We start from the raw sequence: 22,479 nt of genomic DNA, 5'->3' as shown, positions 1-22,479 counted from the left end.
AATACGTAATTTTTGATCAAATTTAAGGGAACTTACATCAACATCAAGTCTAGGAGATTTGTTAAGTTCTTGAGTAGGGATATCAAATTCTTTATTTTAACTTTTTATTAATATTAATTTATATTTTTCTTATAAATTTTTGAAATAGTTTAAAATTAAGAAATATAAAATAAATAAGGGTGAGGGCCAGGGTTTGATCACCTGAGCTCATATTCACATTTCAATAACATAGCCAACTGGGCTAAGACTCACATGTAAAACACATACATAAAATATTTTCTTTTAGTATTTTAATTTAGGTGGGGCTGGAGCCCACCCTAGCCCATGGGTGGCTCCGCCCCTGTATGTGACAATCTCATTTCTTTGGATTCTAAAAAATAACAAGTAGTTGCTTGCTCTAGTATTGAATATGAATATCGTGTTCTTACATATACAACTGCTGATTTTTGTTGGATTCAATCTCTACTTAGTGAACTTCAAATTTCACTTTTTTCTTCTCCAGTTCTATGGTGTGATAATATTGGTACCGTATTTTTATCAGCCAACCCGATATTTCATGCTCGTATAAAACATATTGAAATCAATTTTCACTTTCTTCAAGAAAAAGTTGTTCTTACAAAACTACTCATTCATTAAATTCCTACTGAGGATCAAGTGGTTGATATCTTCACCAAAAGTCTTACTTCTCATTGATTTGCTCTTTTACATAGCAAGCTCACGGTTTGTGCCTCACCTTTTTCGCTTAAATAGGATGATAAAGTATTAAACAAATGAGAGAAATTATTGATTTATTTCCTATTAATTAGGCTCTATATAATAACTATTTTATAAATTTTCTCATATTAGTTATCTTTTTTATTACTATTATAAATATATAAACTATTGTAAAAATTATTCATTCAATCAATAGTGTTATTTTAATTTTTTTTTTCAAGAACTTAAAAAAATAATTCTTGTTTATATTATCAATTCTAAAAATCAAACTCTTACAAGTTTGTTGTGTAAAAAAATAGTTCTTGTTTATATTATTAATTCTAAAAATCAAACTCTTACAAGTTTGTGTAAATTGAATAAACTTAAAGAATTACATCTTTTATATAATCTTCTACAATGAGACATCCCTACATGCCTAAATGAATGAACGGTCATTTTCGAAATATTTCAATGTCTATAAAAATCAATTGAGTGAAAACATATATTCATTTTTATTAAAGATCTCAACTTGTTGAAATATATTGATATAAGGGATAATAAACTACAAGGATCATTGTCTTTAAGATCAATTAAGGACGGGCCCTGATTAAGTCAATATATGCAGTTGTATGCAGTTGTATAGCCCCCAACCATATAGAGTCTTCATTTTTTAATATTAATTTTTTAATATATAATAGTATTATTAATTATATATTATGTTATTAATCTTATTTTTTCCTTTATTTTCTCTTTTCATATTAAATATATATTATACTATATATATATAACTTTTTTTTATCTCTTCTTTTCATATTATAATATATTAAACATTTATATCTCATTTTATATTATTACAATTTAAAAAAATATATTTACAATATAAGGGGCACAAAATTTAAATTTGCTTTTGGCCCTCAATTCTCGGGGTTAGCCCTGAACTTGTTAACGCTAAATTTTATGTTATGTTTGTTCATTGGTGAACATTTTTTTCTTATATTTTTATTATTGTTCCAAAATGATTAATTTTGTTGTGTTTTTGGTGTGTTTAATGACAAGGCGTGACACTCATGTTTTGTATTATTTTTGTCGTTATGCTTAATTAAACGAAAAAATCATTTATATCATATTGTATTGATCTTTTTTTTTAATAAAAGTTAAAAACATGTTAAAGTGGTCAAAACGTGTTAAATGTGATATAACAAGTCAAATATTTGTTAAACAGTGTATAATTGGTCAAAATTTGGTTAAACGTGGTATAACAAGTCAAATATTTGTTAAACAATGCACAATTGGTCAAAATTTTGTTAAACAGATATAACGGGTAAAATATTGGTTAAAATGTCTTAATCGAGACAAAAATGTTAAACTTATTAAGATATTATTAAACAAGACAAAAAAAAAAAAAAATAATTTGACCAAATTCATATATATCCGACTGACCCAACTCATCTTGAACCCATATTAGTAACTAAATGAATAGATTTAATTTGGGTCTGAATATGATTTGTGTAAAAGTAGTGTCTTTTACTCACACTTACTATTAGCTAATGTGAAATGACAAAGTGATTGTATATATGTTTGAAATATAGCAGAAGTTCGACAATGATATATATGAATTTATCTTGCACATTAATCCTAATAAAATCAACAAACAATTAATGATATGCCCCCCACCCCACCCACCCCCTACAATGTGTGGTGTTTGTGAGAGGTTGATCATGACTTTGATCAATTATATATATGTATATATGAACCATTGAATTGAATTAAGCACAGATGTATACAGCTGCTAGTTTGATTGAAGAAAAAGATGGTGATCAAGTGTAAACGTTCATGTGGGTTTTGGATGGTAATGATAATAATAATTATTAGTCATGCATATTTGATAATATTGGCGGATGATCATCTTGATGGTGGTGGTGGTTGCATTGAGGAGGAGGAAAGAAAATCTCTCCTGGAATTCAAAGCTGCTTGGCTGCAGGCAGCAGCAGCAAGAGGATTGAACTCCTTCTTAACTTCATGGGTAGATCATCATCATGACTGTTGTGATGGCAGCTGGGAAGGGGTTACTTGTGATTCCGTCACTGGCCACGTCTTACAACTCTCGTTGGGTGCCATTCTCTCCCGAGGATCAGATTTAAACTCTACTGGGAGGAGTATGGAAGCAATTGGAACAGGTATATATATAAACAAAATTAATATCTATAATAGAATATCACCTCATTAAGTTAATTATTTACTTTTTTACAGGGATTCAAAAGTTGTCAACTCTAAAGCAGTTGGAGTATCTCCTTATATACAATAATCAACTTCATGCTAGTGTTTTGTCATCTTTGAGTACACTTAAATCTCTCAAGATTATTGATCTATCTGGAAATCATTTATTCAATGATGGTTTTTCATCTCAAGGTAACTTAAATAATCTTCTAATTTGTACTTATTTTTTTTAAAATATAGTACTTATTATTTGAATCTCTAATTAGGTTATTTAAAATTTGAATATATGTTAATAAATTTTTTAATTTTATTTTTAAAGGACAAAACCAGTTAATAAATTTGAACAACTCTAAATTTAATTAAATGAATATATGAATAATTCTCTAATTTAATTAAAATTTTCTTGTACCAACATTATTAAAAATAATAATTTTGTTAACTCAATATTTGTTGGTTTATAACTAAATGAGATACATCAAGTAAAGTTAATAAAATATATTTATAATTGTTTGTTAATTTTTGCAGAATGTGAACCTTTGTTGAAATTAAAGAAATTAGAAGAGTTATATCTTTCAGACAATATCAATGATATCCCTTCATCGTACGAGCATAAGAAAATAAATGTGTCTTGTTTGGGTTCGTTGTCATCCCTAAGGAAACTTTCTCTAAGTGAGAATTATTTCATGGATGATCATAATTTTTTTAATGAAGGTATGTAAATAATAATATTAACATTTATATGCCTTTTATATAAATCTCTAAATAATTTGTTCCATTTTATATAATAGTAATATTTTGTTTGTGGATTGAACTTTGATACATATAATATTTTTGATAGTGCTGGAATCACTACAACAAATAGAGGAGTTGGATCTAGCATATTGTAACTTAACCAGCGAAGGTAAATTAATTATGTATACATAAATGCAGAAGTAAGCCTACAATATACATAATGTAGATTAATTAGATTTAGTTGCATGGAAAAGATATATAGAAATTTATGTGTGCACCATTTTCTTTATTAAAATTAATAAAATATATAAATCTTAAATTAATTTATTTTTTACATATTATCAAGGTGGTGGTGTGATGAGAACATTTTCTAAGAAGATGGTCAAACTTAGGAATCTTGATTTAAGTTACAACCAATTACAGAAAGATGTGCTAGCCACACTTGGTGCCTTGCCATACCTTCAAAATCTCCAACTAAGCTATAATCCTTCTATTGAAGGTCCACTCACCAATCAAGGTATCATATATAAAATTCAATATTATTCCTTCTAAAGCCTAACTATATTGCATGTTTAATGACTTGCTTTAACTAGTCTAGTATTAAATAATTCAGGAAAAGCTTAATTATATATCTTAATGATGCAGATTTAATTGGATATCATCATTTAGAAATTCTAAACCTTGATGGTTGTAGATTAAATGGAAGCATACCTCAAAGTAAGTAAATAATATTATAATAATTTTTAAATTTTTCTTTAAAAATATTAAGAATAATGGGGAGAACGAGGATGGGGGCAGCAACTCCCAGTGACTCCCACTGATTGTGAAAAAAAAATTAAATTTATCATGTAAAAAGTTAAAGAGATAAAATTATAAATATAAAAAGATAGAAAGAAAGTCATGTTCTAGAGCATTTTGTCCTAAACATGATCATGATCGGGAGCATTTTGTCTCAAATATGGTCATGTTCAGAATCGTTATGTTCTGAACATTGACATTTTGAGACTGTTATGTTCCGAACATGACCATATTCGAAGGCATTTTGTCCCGAACATGATCATGTTCGGGATCGTTTTGTCACAAATACATGTTCGGGACCATTATGTCCCAAACACATATTCGGGATTGTTATGTCCCGAATATGACAATGTTCAGGACTGTTCTGTCTCGAATATAGACATGTTCGAGACTATTCTGTATCTGACATTGACATGTTTAGGACTCTTATGTTCTGAACATGACCATATTCAAGAGCATTTTATCCCGAACATGATCATGTTCGGGACCGTTCTGTCCTGAACATGACCATGTTCGGAATATTTTGTCCTAAACATGCCTTTCTCTTTTACTTTCTTTTTCTAACTTTTTACATGATAAAATTTTTTTACACCGTGGCTTATTTTTTTAGGTAAGAGTCGTTACCCCAGCGGCACTCTCTCTGTCATTACTCTAATATTAATATCTAACTCTTATCAACCTTTTATAATTATTATGGTTCTAACCATAATAATTAATAATATAAACAATTAAATTAAATCTCATATCATTCTAGAATAATTTTTTAAAATTCACAATTATGTTATTATTTAATTTTGTGATATATTTATTTACAGGTTTGTGTGAAATGAATAAACTTCAAGAGTTGGATCTTTCTTACAATCTTCTACAAGACATCCCTATCTGCCTAAACAAGTTGTCATTTTTGAAGTATTTCAATGTCCAAAATAATCAATTGAGTGGAAACATATCTTCATCTCTATTCAGAGATCTCAACTCGTTGAAATATATTAATCTAAGGGATAATAGTCTACAAGGATCTTTCTCTTTAAGAACCTTTGCCAATTTTTCTAAGCTGGAAGAGATATTGATAAATAGTTACAGTAATAAGTTGGTGATAGAATCTGATCTAGTTGATTGGGTTCCTAAGTTTCAATTGAAGAATCTTAAGCTATCCAATTGCAACTTGAAAGAATTCCCCAAGTTTCTTCATTACCAGAAGGATCTTCGGTTCCTTGATCTCTCTCACAACAAAGTAGAAGGTTCATTTTCTAATTGGTTGTTGGTAAACAATACTAAGCTCGATGTTTTATCGATGCGAGATAATAATTTAGATGACAATATATTCTACAACTTGTTCAATTGGAGTCTAGGAAGACGAAATTTAGAATCCATTGACATAAGCTACAGCAACATGTCAGGTCAAATTCCTCGGACGATCACTGTCATCGTATGATTTTAAGGCTGATATGATGATTTTGACTAAGTACAGGGTTGATTCCTATTCTGGTGACTTATTGGAATTGATGTCTGGATTGAATCTATCATGTAACAACTTGCAAGGAGATATTCCAAATGTTCTAGGAAATCTGAGTGTCATCCATGCGCTCAATCTATCACACAATTGGTTAAGTGGACCCATTCCTCAAACATTTTCAAATTTAATGCAGATTGAGAGTTTAGATCTTTCTCACAACAATCTCAGTGGAGAAATTCCATCCAACTTAGTGAATCTCAATTTTATGGGGACATTTTCTGTAGCATATAACAATCTATCGGGAAGACTTCCAGATATGAAGGGTCAATTTGCAACCTTTAAAGGGGATAGTTATGCAGGTAACCCATTCCTCCTCTGCGGACCTCCATTGGAGAAAGACTGTAAGGTGAAGAACGATGATAATGATGACGATGAACTGCATGATGAGGATCATGAAGCATGGTATACTATCGACAGAGAGGAATTTTATGCAAGATTTATGGCAACCTATATTGTCTACATTTTGGGATTCATCGCCGTGCTTTGGATTAATACCCGTTGGCGTAACAGGTGGTTTAATTTCATTGATAATATCTTGTTTTCATCCTACTATTTTTTATCAGATGCATTGTACAAGTGTTTTAAGGTTCGAATATAATCATCTCCACAATCAATTAAATTGTGTTGGATGTACTATTAATCAATGTATTTCTTATCTCTAATGAAATAATTGTACAAGTTTTCAGGAAGAAATCTGATCTAATATTGGAGGCTGTTTTTGTATGAATATGTTTAACTAAAAATGTATGTATGATTACCTAATTCCAATTGCACATATTTAGGACATGTTTTTTTAATTAATTGATTAAATAAATTTATACTACTTTTAATTTTAATTTGTTTCTAAGTAGTAAGTTAGTGTTTGACAATTTATTTAATGGGAAGAATGTCAATTTTACACACCAAGTTGTAAGAAGGTGTCAAATTTACTCATTAAATATCAAAATTCTATTTATATATACTAACTTGTCAAAAAGTGTCAAATTTATTTAAAATAACGGAAAGGTTAAACGAAGTTAAAAATTTTGCAACATGTAATATCCACCTATTTTTTATTTATTTTTAATTTACATTACTTTAATTTTTTTTCCATTCAAACAAAACATTCAAATTTTTCTTATCAATTTTTTCTTTCTCTTTATCCATTAACTCTTCATCTTTAATACGAGTAAGTATTATGAAATAAAAAGCTAGATCTAGATTTCATTTTCCTGTTTTTCCAACATCGCCGTCGATCGATACACTAGGGAGGGCCCCACCTTTTGCCAGTACCTTCTACAAGTCTTACAGAAATGCCTCGATTGCGCGAGGCTGTAGTTGTTGTAGTAACATAATTTTGTATTTGGAGAATGGTATCTCGAACATTTCATCGACTGTTCCGCCACCTTCACCGCCGTCATAGTTTTCTGGCCACATGGTTGTTCTTCTGTCATAATATTATTATCTAACTTCGACATAGCTGGTTCTTTAATTTTCTGAAAAAAGTTGAGAATTAAAAGATCTTTATAGATGATTAATTCATTATTTCATTATTTAATCTTCATTGTAGTAACCCATACTCTATAAGATCAATTTTAATTTCAGCTATAACCTAAACAAAAATAGACGAGCTATAACCTAAACAAAAATAGATGATCAGAGTTATAGAAATGGTATTCGTGAACATTATAGAGATTTCATAAAAAATAGATTACTCATATTCAGGGGCGGATCCATGTACAAAGCTACCTGGACTGTAGCCCGGGTAGCCTAAAATACTTTGTATGTTTTTGACCATAACGACAGTATTTTCTCGTCGTTATTGACGAGTTTCCCGTCGTTAAAGGATAACATTCATATTAAAACTTGATATTATTATCAAGTTAACCCGGATAAATTTTGTATAAAAATATTAGCCCGGGTGGATTTCAAATCCTGGCTCCGTCCCTGCTCATATTAGAGAGGAAGAGATGAAAAGGAACAGTTAGAATGAAGAGTTTGGGTAAAGAGAGAGAAAGAAAAAATTTGGATGTTTTTTTGAATGGAAAAAAATTAAAGTAATGTAAATTAAAAATAAATAAAAAATAGGTGGATATTACATGTGACAAATTTTTTAACTCCGTTTAACTTTTTCGTTATTTTAAATAAATTTGACACTTTTTGACAAGTTAGTATATATAAATAGAATTTTGATACTTAATGAGTAAATTTAACACCTTCTTACAACTTAGTGTATAAAATTGACATTCTTCCCTTTATTTAATAGAGGGTTAGTGTTTAACAATTTCTTTAATAATTAATTAGTGTTTACTATTGTGTAGGGTTTCAATTATTTGTCTTAGTATTTAAGACCCTCTTTTATTAATATGATTATAAGTTAGAAAAGGGTTTTAATTACTTGTTTTTTTACTTACAATTTGTATTAGAGCTACACTAACTATCACCATATCACCAAAGTGAGACAATTTGTATTAGAGCTACACCAACTATCATCAAAGAGAGAAACAATTGAGTGTTTGATTTATATACGAAAATGTCGAAGTAAGACGCATTCAATTCACAAGAATAGACAAGATGAACGACAACAGCCTTACTAGGTTATCCACCTTTACATGTGACATCTAATCGAGAAAAATGTAGAAAAACACGTAAGGGCGGACCGTCTCTGTGAAACTTAAATAGAAGAAACTAAAAACCAAAGATTGAAAAGTGAAATAATTCCTCTACCTAGCAATCCACAAAGTTACTTTTGAACAAATATTAGACCGTAGTCTCTAAAGAGCAAATTTGGGGACTATGAGAGGGTCGAGAGATCTTTTTTCAACACTTTAAGACACGAATTTGAAATCCTAGAGATGAAGAAGGGCGAAACTATCGAGGACAATTTTGATAGGTTTACAACTGTTGCAAACCATATGAGAAGCAACGAAGAATCAACGTTGGACACCATTATCGTTGATTGAATCTTGAGAAACTTGACTGAAAGGTTTACCTACATTGCAGTTTCGATAGAAGAAGCAAGAGATATCAGAACTATATTAGTCAATAAACTACAAAACTCTCGTTGGTTGAAATTCAAGCCCATAAAAAAGAAGAAAAAAATCAGGCTTTGAGAATGTATGCTTCTGTTAATGGAAGAGGCATAGGGATGAATAAAGGGAGAAGAAGAACGCATTTAACATTCACTGTATTGAATGTTTCAAGGGCAAGAAATTGGGACATTTTCAAATTGAATGTCCTGAGTGGGACAAAACCAATTATGCTGAAAAGGATGAAGATGAAAAGGTTCTACTTATTGCTAATGGTAAATTAAAGGTTCCAACAAAAGTTCCACCAAAAGTACAAGCAGGGCTCAAAAGTAATGAATGGTTTCTAGATTCAGGCGGCTCAAATCACATGTGTGGGGAACTACATTGGTTCACAAATTTGGATACAAAATTTAATCATTCTATAAAAATGGGAAATGACATGAAGATTATTGTATTGGGAAAATAAAGCATCCAACTTAAAGTGAATGGCATTAAACAATTGATTGAAGATGTTTTATGCTCCGGAGCTGAAATGCAACATTTTGAATATGAGTCAGTTACAACAGAAGGGTATATGACTTATTGTGTTAGACGATAAATGTAAAATCTATCATCCGAGAAGAAGATTAATAATAACCCCAAATATGAGCTCAAATAGATTCTTTAAGATTAATGCTGAAAAGATGACACTAAGTAATAAAAAAGCAGTCTCTACATTTACATGTCTTCAAACTGTTTTTTATTATAAATCTTTGTTATGTCACTATTGAATGAAACATCTTAATATCTTAGAGATGTATTCTCAAAATATGGTAGGACTCTCTTTAATCATCATTTTTGAAGACACATGCACCCACTGCCTAATTGGAAAACAACATAGGAAGTAGTCAAAGAAAAATAAGTGGAGAAGCATAAAAAAAAAGCTGCAATTAATTTACTCAGATTTTGTGGTCCTATTAAGCCTCTAATGGAGGAAAAAAATATTAATGATTACAATAAAAAAAAATATGAGTATTTTATATATGAAAAATTTAATGTTTGGGAAATTTAATAACTTCAAACTAATGGTTAAAAATGAGAGTGAACTACCACTGTCTTGCCTTCTTATTAATAAAAGTGGGGTGACTCCTCAACAAAATGGAGTTATAAAAAAAACATGCCAATAAACAAAAATCACACTTCTACCGTACATAAACATAAAACAATTTATAAATCACTTTAAGGATTTTGGTTTCATAACTCACACTTTAGTTCTTGTACAAAGAAGACATAAACTTAATGATAAAAGTCATATTTTTATATATTTTTTTGGCATTAGTAGAGAATCTAAGGCATATAAACTCTATGATCGAATGTTAAGAAAAGTCATTGTAAACAAAGATGTGATATTAGAAAGAAAAAAAAAATAGTGGGACTAAAAGAAATAAATGTCTGAAGTTTATAATGGAGTGATTTTTAAATGTAGTATGACGAAGAAAAAAGTGAAACAAAAGAAGAATATGTTAGAGCATGGGTCATGATGCCGGTTGTCGTTGATTGTGTGGGTTTATTATGGAACCAATTCCTGTCCTACCCACCTTTTAAATAATTTTTCCCAAACTATCCACATTTTCATTCACATTCCCAAACTACCCACCTTTCTCCCTCTAAATCATTAATCAACTTTTTAATTACTCATCTTTCTTATTAAATTCACTAATTACTTTATTTTATAAATACAAATATATATATATATATATTAATATATATAATTAAAATTAAACATTATAAATATAATTCAAATAAATATTATAAACTAAAATAAAATATTATACACTAAAATAAATTACATTACATAAAATTTTAATATTATATTATTTATTAAAATAAAATAAAATATATTATATTATATTATATAAATATTAAAATAATACATATATTACATAAATATTAAAATAACATGTATATTTTAAAGTTTATTGTAATTTATTGTAATTTTAAGGTTTTTTAAATTAATATTTTTATAAATATTTTAAGATTTAGGTAATTTATTTTAAGGTTTAGTTTAGTTTATTTTATTTTATTTTATTTAAGGTTTATGTTATTTATTTAATTTTAGTTTATAATATTTATTTTGATATTTAATTTAGTAGGTTTAGTTTTAATTATATATATTATATTTATAAAATTAAGTAGAAATAAAATATATGTATTATTTTAATATTTAATGTAATATATGTGTTATTTTAATATTTATATAATATAATATATTTTATTTCAATATATAATATTAAAGGTGTAAGTAATGATTTTTTTTAATTTATAATATTTATTTGTATTATTTAATTTATAATGCTTGTTTTTAATTATATACTATATTTATAAAATTAAGTAAAAATAAAATATATGGGTTATTTTAATATTTATATAATATATTTTATTTAATATATATTATTAATTTTAATTATATATATTTGTATTTATAAAATAAAGTAATTAGTAAATTTAATGTGGAAGATGTGTAATTAAAATGTTGATTAATGATTTAAAGAGAGAAAGTTGGGTAGTTTGGGAATGTGAATGAAAAGGTAGGTAGTTTGGAAAAAATTGTTTGAAAGGTGGATAGAACAGGAATTGGTTCTTTATTATGACCAATTGGTTGGTCATTCAATGACCAAAACAACAATCAGTTCATTGCGACTTGCTTTTTGTTAAATTTTGATCAAAGTCACAATCAAACTCATGTAATAAAATGCTGTCATTTGTCAGCATTTTTACAAAAACCTTCTAAGGTCAACTTCTCTCTCTATCTTCTATCTCCTATCTTCTTCTTCCTTATCGTTAATTTCTTACTCACCTAATACTTTCAATTGCAAACTGCAATTGTGAATCTCATTCTCACCATCCATTATATTCTACTCTCCACTTAAATTCAAGGTATCTCTCACTTATAACTAAATTATCAGTTTAAATTTACTTTATCATTAGTATCTCTCACTTATAACTAAGTTATTTCTCACTATATCATTGGTATCAGAGCAAGTTCTTGCCAATATGGTGGAAACGCGTATCGACGGGGAGCTGAATGAAATTTGCAACCACAATCAAGCGCAAGACAAACGATTGTTGGCTTAAGAGGCCCGATTCGAAAGGATGAATGCTATGATGACTTCAATGAGCGATGCGATCAACCGACTAAGTACAACTTGGAATAATCAAGTACTACAAGATGAAGGTCAAAATCTCCAAGGTAATAATCATCGTTATCGCAGACGAGGCAAAAATGTCAGACATCGAAAAGTTAATAACGAGGAAAGGTATCAACCTCCAACTAGACTGTCGAAGATTGATTTTCCAAGGTTTAACGGCGAAGATGTGGATGATTGGATTTACGGAGTCGAAATGTTTTTTCAAATAAGCCTCTGATTGGTTATCCATATTTTTTTATCTCTTATCTTTAAAATCCAATTTTAGCATTATTTATAATTTTAAAAAATAAATAAAGTACAACAAAATTAATAATTTTACGAGATCTATAAATAAAGACCACTTTTGCTATATTTCGAAAAAAAAAATCACAATTTTCTCAATTTCTTACAAATTATCCTAGTTTATTTATAATTATCAATAATTAATACTAAATTATTATGTATAACTACAACAATTATCCATATTTTTTAATTCATGATTAAGATTTTTTTGGTCATGACCAAAATCTTAGTCATAAAACTCTTTTCATGATCATGACAAAAAAATTTATTATTAGAGCATCTCTATCAATAAACAATTTTTCGATAATGATCATAGTCATGATAATGAAAAATAGTCATGATCATGAAAATGAAAAAGGCTTTATGACCAAGATTTTGGTTATTCATACAAAAAAAAATCTTATCATGAATAAATAATAAATAATTATTTTTATTTTTTAATTGAAAAATAATAAATAATTTTCAAATATAATAGTTTTTTTTAGTCTCTATTTATAGATCTTAAAAAATTATGAATTTTGATATATTTTATTTATTTTATAAAATTATAAATAATGTTAAAATCAAATTTTAAAAATAAGAGATAAAAAAATATGAACAATCAACCGGAGGCTGAAAAATGACGCATTTTAATGGATGGATTTGGTTGTGATTTTTAAAGAGGAACTAGAATCTTCTAACTCAAACTTATTACTATCAATAGTTAGAAGCTATCAATAGTTAGAAGAGCTGAGTTAGAAGAGCTTGAATGGCACAAAACTAAAAAACTATGTAATTGAAGAGGAATGGAGTGATGTGACTTTACTTTTATTTTTGATCTAGGAATCAGGAATATTAGTGAACTAGAGAAATAATACCTAAAAGCTATAAAGCTTCCAATTATAGGAAAAAAGAGATTAGTAAAGTGGGTTCTTAAAACCAAACTCAAAGAGCATGGGGAAGTTGATAAACATAAGAACATAAGGTCAAACTAGTTGTTAAAACATACACTCAAGAATATGACATAGATTATAAAGAAGTATTTGCTCATGTAGTTATCTGATATATTATTTATAAGATATTATTCGTATAATAATTGCAATAGTTGCTCAACAAAATTGGAGAACAAAGTTTATAAACCAGAAAAATTGTTGTATAGATTAAAATAAGATCTAAGTCTTAGTTCAACAGAATTGAAACTTGTTTCATAGAAATAAGAGTTTAAAAAGTGCTCATATGACACAACTTTGCTAAAACTCAAAAAGAAAAATATTGATGGCTAACTTGTATGTTGATGATTTGGTTTTAACTTAAGGATGAAATATTTTGAGATGACTGACATAAAGGAAGTTAGCATCTTAGAATGATTAACTAGTTGTGTTCCTATACAAAAATCTAATTGTTCATGAAGATAAATTTAATAAGAATATAAATGGTTGCTAGTTTTAGATATATCAAAGTATGAATATATTTTGATCGATTAAGATCCAAACCGTTGCCCAGATTCAGTCTTTGATGATCTGAATTAAGCGTATGATTCCAAATATCTAAAGAACATATTGGATCAAATGTAAGAAAGAAAGCGAAAAGTGCCAGAGATATATAATCCCTGGGACAAAGAACACTTCCAAGTTCCAGGTGATATATGCCTCCAGAACAAAGCCGACAAGAAATTGAATCTTGCTTCTGAAAGAAGAGGCAAATATGAGATTAATGAAACGAAGCTAAGTTTTAGATCAGATCTATTCACATGTAAGAAAGAAAGTGAGTCGATCCAGAGAATAGAAATTCACAAGGCTCAAATGAATCACTTCCGATATTCTAATTAATATATGCCTCCAGAACAAAGCCTACAAGAAATTAATCCTTACAGCTGAAAGAAGAGGCAAATATGAGATTAACGATACGATCAGATCTATTCATATATATAGATATGATATCAAAGAGAATAAGAACAAAACAAATATAAGAAAGAAAGTGAATCGAGTAAGAGAATAAGAAACTCATCAGGCTCGAATGAATCACTTCCGATATCTAATTGATATATGCCTCCAGAACAAAGCCAACAAGAAATCGATTCTTGCAGCTGAAAGAAGAGGCATCATCTTGAATATGATAAATGAAACGAAACAGAGAGATTCAAATAAGATGATTAGACGGCCCAAACCCTAACAATGGTGATGAATGAATATGCGTAAACTAACCGGGCTATAAAAAGAGGCGATGGGGAGCGGCGGAATATTTAGGGTTTATAACGATACCTATGGAAGTTGAGGAATTATTAATATGCCCCCATACTTTGGGCTAGTATATAAGTATGAATCAAATTTGTGGCCCAATATATATGTTTAGATTGAAAATAGAAAAAAATGTGGAAAATATTTATATTAGTCAAATTATAACTAACAAATGTATAACATATATAATATATCATATAAATTATTTATTTTCTTTTAAACTATATCAAATAATTTATTCTCTCTAATTATATAAACTATAAACTATATCAAATGATTTTCTCATCCAATCACTATTATATAATAATTACATTTATATTTTAAATATATAAAAAAATTTAATGTTTTTTCTCATCCAACCACTATTATATAATAATTACATTTATATTTTAAATATATAAAAAAAATTAATATTTTTTCTTAGGTAGGTTTGAATGGATGAAATTAGAATTAGAATTGGTATTAAAATTCTAATTCTAATTTTATGATAATTGACATTAAATTATAATTCAATTTTTACGTATGAGAAAATTATGGAATTGTAATTTAATTTCAATTTTTATGTTTAAAAAAATAATATAATAAAAATATTTTTAATATATATTATTTATTTTATTAAAATATTAATTTGACATTATTAATTATGATAAATCAAGTGTTAATTTTTTTAAAGTTTTGAATTTTATTTAAAAAATTATCCAGGCACACATGTTAACTTCATAGATTTAAAAAGAAATATATACATGTTAAAAAAAATTAAATTAATTAAAAAAAATATACATCAATTCAATATGTTAAGTTACTAAATTAAAAAAGAAAAAAATCATTGATTTAATATTATAACATCTTAAATTCAAAAAAGAAATTATATGGTGAAAGAGTGAAATTGAGAATGGTAAAAATACACTTAATTGAATTTCATTAGAATTCTAATTTCCATTCTAATTTTTAATATTAAAGGGTCTACTACTTAAGAATTGAAATTAGACCCTTTAATTTCAATTCCAATTTCAATTCCAATTATAATTCTAATTCAAATTTTAATTTTAATTTTAATTTTAATTTCAATTTAAATTTCAATTTCAGAACACACGCTATTCAAACACACGCTATTCAGTTACGTAAAATAATATTATAAAAAAACTTGATTATATATATATATATATATATAATATATATATATATATATATATATATATATATATATATATATATATATATATATATATATATATATATATATATTGTTAAGCTAGATTATCCACTAAAAATTTGTCATAATATGAAATCACATTTTTTTCTTAGGCCAACAAATTTACACAACTTCATCCTAATCAATAAATCACTTCTTTTATAAATTAAAATACTAAAAATGCATTGTTTTTATTAAATAAAAATATTTAACATTTAAACAAATTAAAAACCTAAATTACATCATTTTTTTTATTAAACAAGGCTTTTGTTTTTAAATCTAAAAAAAAAAAAATCAAACAAGCTACAGTTTCTCGAGAACAGGGTCATTACCTCAGAGCTCGTCTCTTGTGGTGTGTTTTTATTGTTTGTTATTATATTTATGTTTTTTACTCCATATTTATTGTAAATATGAACTTTGTAAAATAAATTAGTCCATGTATTCTTATTCAATTAAAAACATATCATTTTTATAAATAAATAATTAGAACATATACATTTATCATCTCGGTTTATAAGAACAAAACTTAAATATTTTGGTGAATTTTAAGTAATGTTTTGTATAAACTAAAAGTGAGAGATTGGAGAGCAAGGAAAGAGATTGATGCAAAGCATATCGCTTACAGATGGTTCTCCACAGGAGCACCATCAATCTTAGGGGTCACCCGTAGGCCTTGATTTAGGCAATTAACCCGAACGCAACACAATAATGATGGTTGAAGACGGATAGCCACCCGTAAAAGCTTTAGACCATCGCAAAAGAGTGAAAGACGAGTCATTAACAATATTGTCAAAGTCCATAGAGGCGTATCCGTATTTGGCGGAGTAGGTGAACGTACCGGTGAAGTAAATGATCTTTACATTGGAAATGAAAGAATTTAGGGTAATTAATGAAAAAAAATTTGGAGAATCAAAAGTTTACAATTAGATGAATCAACCGTAATAACTTAATAAATTATATATATATATATATATATATATATATTATGTTTAATTATATACTTACACTAAACTAAACTATTATATACATTATCAGAAAAAGTTATATTAGAAAACAGATAAATGGTAGTAAAATATTAAATAATTCAAAATATTTTTACAACTTTGATCTTATGAAAAAAGAAGGGAAATTTGATTTTACAATAATTTTTAAATATGGCTATTGAGTTTAGATTAATTATTTTTTAATCGAATTTATTTTCTAAAGGAGATTACCACTGTCCAAACCTAATTTATTAAATATACTTGGGTTAAACACATAGTTTAACACCCAAAATTCATATTTCAACACACTGAAATGTGAGTTTTGCAATTTCACTAAAAAAATGTTATTACACAATTTGAAATACTATTTTAATTTAAAACAGTCGCATAAAATAAAATAGTGATAATTAGGTTTTGTTATATTCTATGTATTTGAAATAATAGGGTCCTTAGACACATTTATTCTTTTACTCTTTGTTTGGTGAATCCTAATCGGGGAGTATGAAGGGTGACCTGCATAGAAATGTTATCTAAATAGACAATCGATGTTGGATGTGTCTCGGTCATGGGAAATTTGTGTCTCGCTTGCTTCTTCATTACCCGATGACGACAACGACAACGTGTGTATTTGGGGATTGTTTTGGAATGTCATTGATTTAATTGTGTGTGTTGGGTTCAATTGTTGGTAGCTAAGAAATTTTGATGAAGTTGTGTAGATTTCTTTGGCCTAAGAAAAATGTGGTTTCATATTATGACAATTTTCTAGCTGATAATCTAGTTTGAGAAATATATATATATATATATATTTACATTCAAGTTTCTTTAGAATATTATCTAGTTCATTCTTTTTTTTTTATTTTTTTATCTACTAACAATTAAATTGATTATGTCATAGTGAGTCATCAATATGCTTCAAGATAAATGTAATAAATTTAAAATCATACATTAATTATTTAAATATTTTAAGTTGTAGAAATCTAATTTTTCACAAGTTTAGAGTTTGTTTGATTAGAATAATATGCGAAGAAACACGAGATTATGATTTTAAATTTTTGTTTGATAAAAATAAAATAAAAAATATTTTATATTACTTAAATAAAATATTATTTTATATTAAAATTTAAATTTTATAAATAATAAAGCAAGAATATTTTAATATTTTAATCTTTACAAGAATAAAAAATGTAAAATAAATCAATATCAAACAAGTATATATATATATATATATATATATTCAATCTGTGTGAAGATTATCATATTAAGTCAAATGTCATCTTTACAAAAAAAAAAAAAAAAAAATGAAATTAGCTTTAATTTGTTCAAAGTGATTATCCTAATTTAGTATGTATTATGTATATATTGTCATAGTTAGAATTTATTTTGATAGTACAAGCCATTGGTATATTTAATAAGATTCAATATCAAAATAGAAATGTATCAGTAATACAATTGAATATATTAATAAGATTTATATCAAAATGGAAATGAATCAGCAATACAAGCCAATATATTTAATATGAAACTAAAAATAAATTATTTTTCAGATATAATTTTATGGTAAATGTAAAACCAATTAGATGACAGCTAAGATTATCCGAAAAAAAGTTCAATCTTATCTTAATTCAGAAAATATTTAGTAAAACCCTTAAACTTTTTAAAAGTCTCTAAACATTATTTAAGAGTTATTAAGACCCTTAAGTTTCTCAATTTTTTTGCAAATAGTTGTTTTTTATTAAATTTAATTGACCATTCTTTTCAGATAAAAAAATTAAAGTTGAAGGGTAATATTAAAACTTTTAAAATAGTATTTTAGAGATGTTAATATATATATATATATATATAGCCTAATATCAATATCTGAGAATGTCAAAATATCATCTCAAAAGAATGTCGAATAATCAAAATAATTCAAATAATCATCTTCTTGATTTTGATCCTTCAAAGAAGCCCAAGAGAAACAAATATGTTCTTGCATGTGCCATTTTAGCTTCCATGACTTCAATCTTGCTTGGTTATGGTATATATATGTTTCAATTTGTTTTCATATTTTTATTTGAAAATCAATTCAATTACCATTTTGAATTAATAAAATTGCAGATATTGGAGTGATGAGTGGAGCTGGGATATTCATAAAGAAAGATCTTAATTTGTCGAATATTCAGCTGGAGGTTCTTATGGGGATACTCAATGTTTATTCCCTAGTTGGATCTTTTGCAGCTGGAAGGACGTCGGATTTGATCGGCCGACGCTATACCATTGTAACTGCTGCAGTTATTTTTTTCTTCGGCGCGTTGTTGATGGGGCTGGCCCCTAATTACGCTTTATTGATGGTGGGTCGATTCGTGGCTGGAGTCGGTGTTGGATACGCTATGGTGATTGCACCTGTCTATACAACCGAGATCTCGCCAGCGTCGTGTCGGGGCTTTCTGACCTCCTTGCCTGAAGTTTTTATTAACATTGGTAAAGCTTCATTTTCTTTTCTTTTTCTTGTATGTATTGATTAATTATTATATGTTACACTTTAATTTATGTAAATATAAGATAGATTGTTAAAATTTTAATTTAAAATATTGATACATGTATATTTAAATTTAAATGTTTGTTTTATAGGTATATTGCTTGGATACCTATCCGATTTCGCCTTCTCCAATTTTAGTTTAAAGCTCGGATGGCGGATAATGCTCGGAGTAGGAGCCATTCCGTCGGTCTTTATCGGCCTCGCAGCGTTAATAATGCCAGAGTCACCCCGTTGGCTCGTGATGCAAGGACGGCTTGGCGAAGCTAGGCAAACCCTCCACCGTGTCTCCGATTCGCTAGACGAGGCAAACCTCCGCCTAGCCGAAATTAAAAAAGCCGCCGGAATTTCCTCAGACTGCAACGACGATATTGTAACCGTCGCAAAAAAAAGTCACGGCGAAGGCGTTTGGCGGGAGCTCCTCCAACGTCCAACTCCAGCCGTCCGCCATATCTTGTTAGCTACCCTTGGGGTTAATTTCTTCCAACAGGCGTCTGGCATAGACGCTGTAGTTTTATATAGTCCGAAAATATTTGAAAAAGCCGGAATTACTAGCGACAATCAGAAACTATTAGCGACGGTTCTAGTTGGAGTTGTGAAAACAACTTTTATTTTAGTGGGAACGTTCACGTTCGACCGGGTCGGGAGACGACCGTTGTTTTTGTATAGTATGGGGGGAATGGTAATATCACTTGCGAGTTTAGGGACATGGTTGACGGTTATAAACCATTCCAAGACGAAGCTAACATGGGAGATTGCTATGGCTATTGTATCGGTTCTCACTTTCGTGGCGACGTTTTCAATCGGAATGGGACCGGCGGCGTGGGTTTATTGCTCGGAGATTTTCCCGTTGAGTTTACGTGCTCAGGGAGTTAGCATGGGGATTGGTGTGAATCGTGTTATGAGTGGGGTAATTTCCATGACATTTCTTTCTTTACAAGAAGCCATTACTATCGGTGGGGCGTTTTTCTTGTTCATGGGGGTGGGAATCGTAGGGTGGATATTCTTCTATACTCTACTACCGGAGACACGAGATAAATCACTTGAAGAGATACAAAGCTTGTTTGGGACATTCTTTAATTGGAGGTTAACCTCGGCAGAAATAGTTAAGAATCAAGATGCCAATGACAATCAAATTGAGATGGAATCATCTACTAATGATCATAATTAAGATTACTTTAATGATCCAACTACTCTTGCTAATAAGTAATTAGCACATGTTTTACTTCAAAAACTATATATATTAATCTTCACCTTCAAATTGACTTATATTAAAAAATGTATTTCATTTGAAACAAGTTAAGATTACCATGAACAATGTCAATTAGTTCAAGTTATATTCCTGTCTTTGAAATCTCTTCTTCCAATTCCCATTAATTTGATATCATATTTATTTTAATCATCATGAGTTTTTCTTTTTTGTATTATCATAATTAGAATTTTTTTAATTCTTAACAAATAAAAATTGAATTTTTAATATTTGATATAAAATATGTGATTAAATAAAATAAAATTTTATTTGTTATTCAATTTTTATTTTGTATTTTAGTGATAATAAGTATAGTTAATATTTTGCATTTAACTAAGGTCTATGTTCGACTCAAATTTTTAATTTAGTGCATCAAAAATTAAATTTCTTATTAACAATATTATCATCAATCTTATCATTTTTTAAAATACTAAAATATTCTTTTAATTTTAAATTTATTTTTTATATAATAAATATTTTAATATTCAATTATCATTAAAAAAATTCTCTTAATTCAAATTATTTTATTAGGCCTAGTTTATTTTTTTATTTTACTATATTTGTTATTTAAAAAAATTATAATTAGTTTATTTAATATTTATTTAAATGTTATATTAAAATAAATAAATTCAAAATCAAACAAAGTCTTATAAAAATTCCCAGAGAAATCATTTTAATTATTAAAAAAACTTTCTTTTAATTTATTAAAGTTCATTTTTAGTTATATACATAATTTTATTTATTATATTAAATGAATTTTAATTTAATTTAGACATTATTGTAATTTATTTGGTAGAGAATAGTACTATACACAAAATAAAAAAAAAAATCTTCATTAATACAATCATAAATTTTTGTACCAATTTCATCTCGAAAATATATATTTCATCTTCCTTAAACATCTACGAAATCGTCGTTAGACTCTAGATTGATGATATTTTCTTTTATTATATTTATCGTATAAAATTATGCAATCATTTAGTTGCATTAATAATATTTAATTACTTTTCAATTAAAAATTCCGAAGATAACCCATATAAAATATGATGTGCCATTTATTTTTCTAAATTTTAAAAGTCTTCTCAATTACCAATCTTTTGCGTTGTATGTTTGTTGTTTTGGTAAAAATACAATATGATGTTATGTAACCAATCACATTTTTATACCCTACATCAACTAGGTAATAATTATGTGAATAATACACCTGGTATTAAATGTTGTACGTGTTTTTATCGGTTCGTTCTAATTTTAAAACATTTTCTTCCGAGACACGTCTTAAGGGCGTTTTGTATTTCAACAATTGGTCTGAACCACATGCCTTACCTATCATGCCTCGGGTTTTGGTTTTAAGAATAGTCAAGATGAGAAGTTAGTCATAATTAAATGATTGGCCACCATCTCTGCCTTCCTCTTCTTGGCCAACTCCCTCTTTTTGGCCCACTCCTTATTCTTGGCCAACTCATTGGCCAACTCCTTAGCCTTCCTCTTCTTGGCATACTTAATCAGCCTCTCCTTCCTCTCCTCCTTCTTTCTCTTCATCTCATCCTCCTCCTTCCTCTTCTCCATCTCATTCTTCTTCATCACCTCATCCTGCTTCCTCTTCTTCATCTCCTCATCCCGCTTCCTCTTTTTCATCTCCTCATCATTCTTCCTCTTGTTTATCACCTCATCATTCTTCATCTTCGTCATCTTCTCAGTATCAAGTGCAGTATCTGCCTCTTCTTTTTCTTCTCCTCCACCATTCTTTTATTCCTTTATTTTCCCCCAATAATGTGATTATAAGATGTTGATTCATTTTTATGAGCTTGATTTCAGTTTTAATCTCATTTACATCCTTTGTCAGCTCATCAAGTTTGACATCAGTATGGGCTTGAGACACTCGATTGGGTG

The 22,479-nt window shown here is 28.0% G+C and overlaps 2 protein-coding genes across 2 annotated transcripts; both read left to right on the top strand.

The window, feature by feature from the left end:
* Nucleotides 1-2,503: 2,503 nt before the first annotated feature.
* On the top strand, nt 2,504-5,875 carry LOC124909937 (receptor-like protein 14). Its single transcript, XM_047450564.1, has 7 exons — nt 2,504-2,870; nt 2,944-3,102; nt 3,436-3,621; nt 3,749-3,811; nt 3,989-4,159; nt 4,288-4,359; nt 5,256-5,875. Exons 1-7 carry the CDS (start codon nt 2,504-2,506, stop codon nt 5,873-5,875), a joined length of 1,638 nt encoding a protein of 545 aa, XP_047306520.1.
* Nucleotides 5,876-18,927: 13,052 nt separating this feature from the next.
* Nucleotides 18,928-20,511, top strand: LOC124909936 (polyol transporter 5-like). Its single transcript, XM_047450563.1, has 2 exons — nt 18,928-19,285; nt 19,436-20,511. The coding sequence occupies exons 1-2, from the start codon at nt 18,934-18,936 to the stop codon at nt 20,509-20,511; spliced, it is 1,428 nt and encodes a 475-aa protein (XP_047306519.1). The 5' UTR covers nt 18,928-18,933.
* The last annotated feature ends 1,968 nt before the right edge of the window (nt 20,512-22,479 follow it).

The sequence above is a fragment of the Impatiens glandulifera genome, chromosome 7, assembly GCF_907164915.1.
Source record: "Impatiens glandulifera chromosome 7, dImpGla2.1, whole genome shotgun sequence".
Taxonomy (NCBI): domain Eukaryota; kingdom Viridiplantae; phylum Streptophyta; class Magnoliopsida; order Ericales; family Balsaminaceae; genus Impatiens; species Impatiens glandulifera.
This window is presented reverse-complemented; position numbering and strand designations above follow the sequence as displayed.

What these genes read in the sequence shown, in the direction of transcription:
- LOC124909937 (XM_047450564.1), top strand. Translation starts at nt 2,504, where the DNA reads ATGGTGATCAAGTGTAAACGTTCATGTGGGTTTTGGATGGTAATGATA. An exon ending in TATGGAAGCAATTGGAACAG is followed by an intron (nt 2,871 to 2,943) that starts GTATATATATAA and finishes ACTTTTTTACAG; the next exon opens with GGATTCAAAAGTTGTCAACT. An exon ending in TGATGGTTTTTCATCTCAAG is followed by an intron (nt 3,103 to 3,435) that starts GTAACTTAAATA and finishes TAATTTTTGCAG; the next exon opens with AATGTGAACCTTTGTTGAAA.
- LOC124909936 (XM_047450563.1), top strand. Translation starts at nt 18,934, where the DNA reads ATGAGTGGAGCTGGGATATTCATAAAGAAAGATCTTAATTTGTCGAAT. An exon ending in TGAAGTTTTTATTAACATTG is followed by an intron (nt 19,286 to 19,435) that starts GTAAAGCTTCAT and finishes TTTGTTTTATAG; the next exon opens with GTATATTGCTTGGATACCTA.